Source organism: Elephantulus edwardii, unplaced genomic scaffold, assembly GCF_000299155.1.
Source record: "Elephantulus edwardii isolate Elephantulus edwardi_28Jun2011 unplaced genomic scaffold, EleEdw1.0 scaffold00152, whole genome shotgun sequence".
Lineage (NCBI taxonomy): Eukaryota > Metazoa > Chordata > Mammalia > Macroscelidea > Macroscelididae > Elephantulus > Elephantulus edwardii.
Window position 1 is genome coordinate 5,859,795 of NW_006399902.1, and position 3,872 is coordinate 5,863,666.

The following is a 3,872-nucleotide window of genomic DNA, read 5'->3' on the forward strand; positions in this document are numbered from 1 at the left end:
GAGGGTGGAGGGACAGCGCAGGAGAGGAAGGCCCTCTATGAGGTGGATTGATTCAGTGACTGGGATAATTGGGATGGGAGTGTCAGAGACGGTGCGATTGGCACAGGACAGAGCGGAGTTTAGGGCTGTTGTACATAGGGTTGCTATGAGACGCAAGCGACTCGATGGCACATAACAACAACAACATTAGTGAACATTTACAGAGATTTTGGATTTTCATTCATTCATTGTTGCACTTTTCCCCCTGCCTCCCACTCAGTTCACTCCTCTCTTTGAAAAGTAAAAGAAAAATTCTTTCATTTGTATACAATCCCCCACCCACCCCCGCCCTGAGTACACTCCATTATGCAACCTTAATTCTGAACTCTTGTGATAACCATAATACCCTATCATATATCGCTTTCAAATTGTTCTCGCCCTCATCTGTTTCAATGCAGTACACATCATTTATCCAGTTTTTCTCAGTCTTACCCCAACCCTGATGTCAGTCCCATTCTACAGCAGTGGCACCATGCAGTATTTATTTGTCCTTTTGTGACTGAGATATTTCACTCATTATAATGTCCTCCAGGGTCATTCATTTTGAATAATATTGCATGAGTTCCTTGTTTTTCAGAGATAATAACTTCCCCCGCACTCCCATCCTCTTCACAATGCAACTTTTGTTCCAGATTGTTATCATATATATAATGCCGAATTATATATATTCCTTTCAGACAGTTCTTCCCCTCAACTGATCTAATGCATTGTGCATTATCTATCGACTCTTTTCCCATTTTCTCCCCAACCCTCTCATGTCTGTTCTATTTTATAACAGTGATGTTACGCTGTCTTTGTCCTTTTGTGACTGAGATAGTGTCCTCCAGGTTCCCCAGTGTTGTGTAATGTTTTACGAGCTCATTGTTTTTAATGCTGTGCAATATTCCATTGTGTTAATGTACCATAGTTTTTCTATTCATTCGTTGATGGGCTGGATCACATTTCAGTATCAAGAAAGCAAACATCCTCACCACAGGATCAATAGGCAACATCATGATAAATGGAGAGAAAAAATGAAGTTGACAAGAGTTACATTTTCCTTGGATCCACAATCACTACCCATGGTACTAGCAGCCATCAAAAGACTTGTATTGGAAAAGTATGCTGTCTAAAACCTCTCCATAGTGCTCAAGAGCAACGATTCCAGTTTAAAGACTAAGATACTCCTGATCCCGGCCATGGTAAAGTTGGACAATGATAAAGGATGCCAGAAGAAGAACTGATCCTTTGAATTGTGGTATCATAGAAAACTACTTGGTATCCAATGGACTACAAAATGAACAAACAAGTATGGCTTGGAGAAAATGCCACTGGAGTGCTCCTTGGAGGCAAAGATGGTGAAACTTTGTCTCATATACCTTGAGCATGATGTCAGGAGGGACCAGTCCTTGGAAAAAGAACTATTCTGGGAAAGGTAGGGGTTAGGCTGTTGAGTTCTCTCCATCCCTTTCCCAGCAGCTGTTACTCTCTTTGTTTCTATTACAGATGCAAAACTGTTCTACCTCTGTTTCCTGGAATAGCTATCTGCAACCCCTGGTTTACTTCCCTACTTGTAAAAAACAACTGTGAATATCCCCTTCCCAATTTCCTTGTAAGATAATATAAAACCCCACTCTAACTTTAAGTAGGGCCTGGTCTCTAGAGTCAGCCTGACAGTTTCGCCTCAATAAATTGTCTTTCTTGGCTTGAACTGGGTTCTATCTTACTTGGCGACTTTATATTAGGAAGGTCAGAGAAAGAAAGGAAGACCCTTGACAAGTTGAACTGAGCTGGAACATAGCAGAGAATGTGCAGATGGTAACGTTCAGATCTGCTGTTCATAAGGTTCCTATGAGTCCTAGTCAACTCAACTCAGTGGCACCTAATAACACACACACACACACACACACACACACACACACACACACATACACACATCCTCCCCATCCTCCGCCAAACATATATATTCAAATTCTAAAGAATTCAGCCTAAGAGAATATAACAAAAGCAATCTGTTTGAAGACTCAGTGACTTCTCCAAGACTAAATCTGAACACAACACACCCAGTGCAGTGGAGTTGGAAGCCACCAGGCCTCCAATGCTATAACTCTTCACAAGGAAGTCCTGGTGGACTAGGAGTAAGGAGTTGAGCTGCCAACACAGAACGCTTTTAGTCTGAAACTCCTAGTTGCCCTGCATGAGAAAGATGGACAATCTCTATCCATGTGATTTACAGCCTCTGAAAACCCACTGGAGAGTCAGCTGTGAGTTGGTTCTGAATGGATGGCACATAATAACAAACCCTTATTGAAAGGAAACCATCTGTTTCTTTCATGAGTGTGTTGGTAGTTTTGAACATCTGACCTTTAGGTTATGCATTCTGCCACCAGAGATCCTTTACAAAACAGAGGGCAGGGGAAGAAAAATGTTATTATGTAGAACTGGGTCAGGCCAAATCCTGCTTGCTACCCGGTGGGCTGGTTGGTTGTGGTGGTTTGTTGGTTGTGTTTTGGTTTCTTTTTCCTACCTGGGTTTTGTAAATAAATCTTTATTCAAGCACAGCCACGTTCATTCTTACCATATTGTATATGGCAGTTTTCACTCTACACAGCTTTTGCTCTATGATAACTTGAGTAATGTGGTTGCCACAGAGCACTGTTGACTATCTGGCCTCTTTATATCTCTTAAGAAAAGCCCATGATACGGAATGATGGAGAAGGGAGGGGCGACAGGTGTGGGGAAGATGGCCTCAACAACAAATTAAGATTAAGACACAAGATCTTTTGCAAATCACCGCAGAATTAGAGTTCCTGAGGCTGAGACTGGCTACAGGACCTGGCGTTGTTTTCCTCTGTTGTACACAAAGTCGCTGTGTACAAGACCTAAGAACTACAACAAATCTTCAGGAAAGAAGCCTGCCTCTTCTGAGTGGTTGGTGGTTTCCAGCTTCTGACTGATCTTATGTTTGGCAGTCAAATACTTCAGTCACAGCACCACCAGCGCTTTGAAATGCAAATTCCTCAAGTTTCACCCTGCAGCTGGGGCCAAGGAATGTAAGCCCCCAGGGATTCTGATGTAAACTAAATTAAGAGGAAATTTTGTGCAGCAGTTCCACTTTGTAACACATGGGGTTGCCTTGAGTCCTAATTGACTGGGCGGAAACTTTTTTTTTGTCTGAATGCTTTAACGAGAAAACCAGTGGATGGCCTAGAATTAGAAATAAAATATTGAGGGTACTGCCCCCCCCTTTAATGTGGGGCCGCCCCTGTCAGGTTCCTACCTTTCTGGGGACCTACTGACCCCAAAAGGCTGCCCTGGGCTTTGGGGTCCTTCCTTCTCGTGCTGGTGATGGCGTGGGGAGTAGATTTAAGGTCAAATGGTCCCGACAAGCATAGAAAACTGACCTCTGTTTTTCTAATACCTAGAAAAATCAAGACAGACAGGAGTTTTTCTGAGCACCAAATAATAAACCCAAGCACCGCCCAGAATTTAAGGAGGAAAACTACGGCGGCAACAACAGGTTTAAGTGCAGTATGTTAACTGTGAGGATGGCGAAGGGCTGAGCGAGGTTTCCTTCTCTTGCTCGGCCGCTGTGAGTCTGAGGCGACCTCGGGACACCAACAACTACAGCAGGAACCCGAGGGTGTCTTCTGGATGGGACGGGCCCGCGAGCCGCTCTGTGGACGGAGGCTTTGCTCGCTCAGCGGGCTCCGACCTCCAGAGCGACCGCAGCCACGGGGTGCGGGCCCGGGGCGCGCCGCCCACAGACGTTCGGGGCCCGGGGAGAGCGGCGGGCGGCGCACAGGCGAGCGGGCGCCATTTGTAGCCGCGGGCGCAGCGGCGGCGACGCGCCG

The 3,872-nt window shown here is 45.1% G+C and overlaps 1 protein-coding gene across 1 annotated transcript in view; it reads left to right on the plus strand.

Moving 5' to 3' along the window:
* Positions 1 to 3,844, plus strand: part of ZBTB8B (zinc finger and BTB domain containing 8B) — a 44,922-nt gene extending 41,078 nt beyond the window's left edge. Inside the window, exon 4 of the mRNA XM_006894998.1 lies at positions 3,616 to 3,844. Coding sequence (XP_006895060.1) covers positions 3,616 to 3,844 — 229 coding nt within the window. The remainder of the gene's footprint in view (positions 1 to 3,615) is intronic.
* The last annotated feature ends 28 nt before the right edge of the window (positions 3,845 to 3,872 follow it).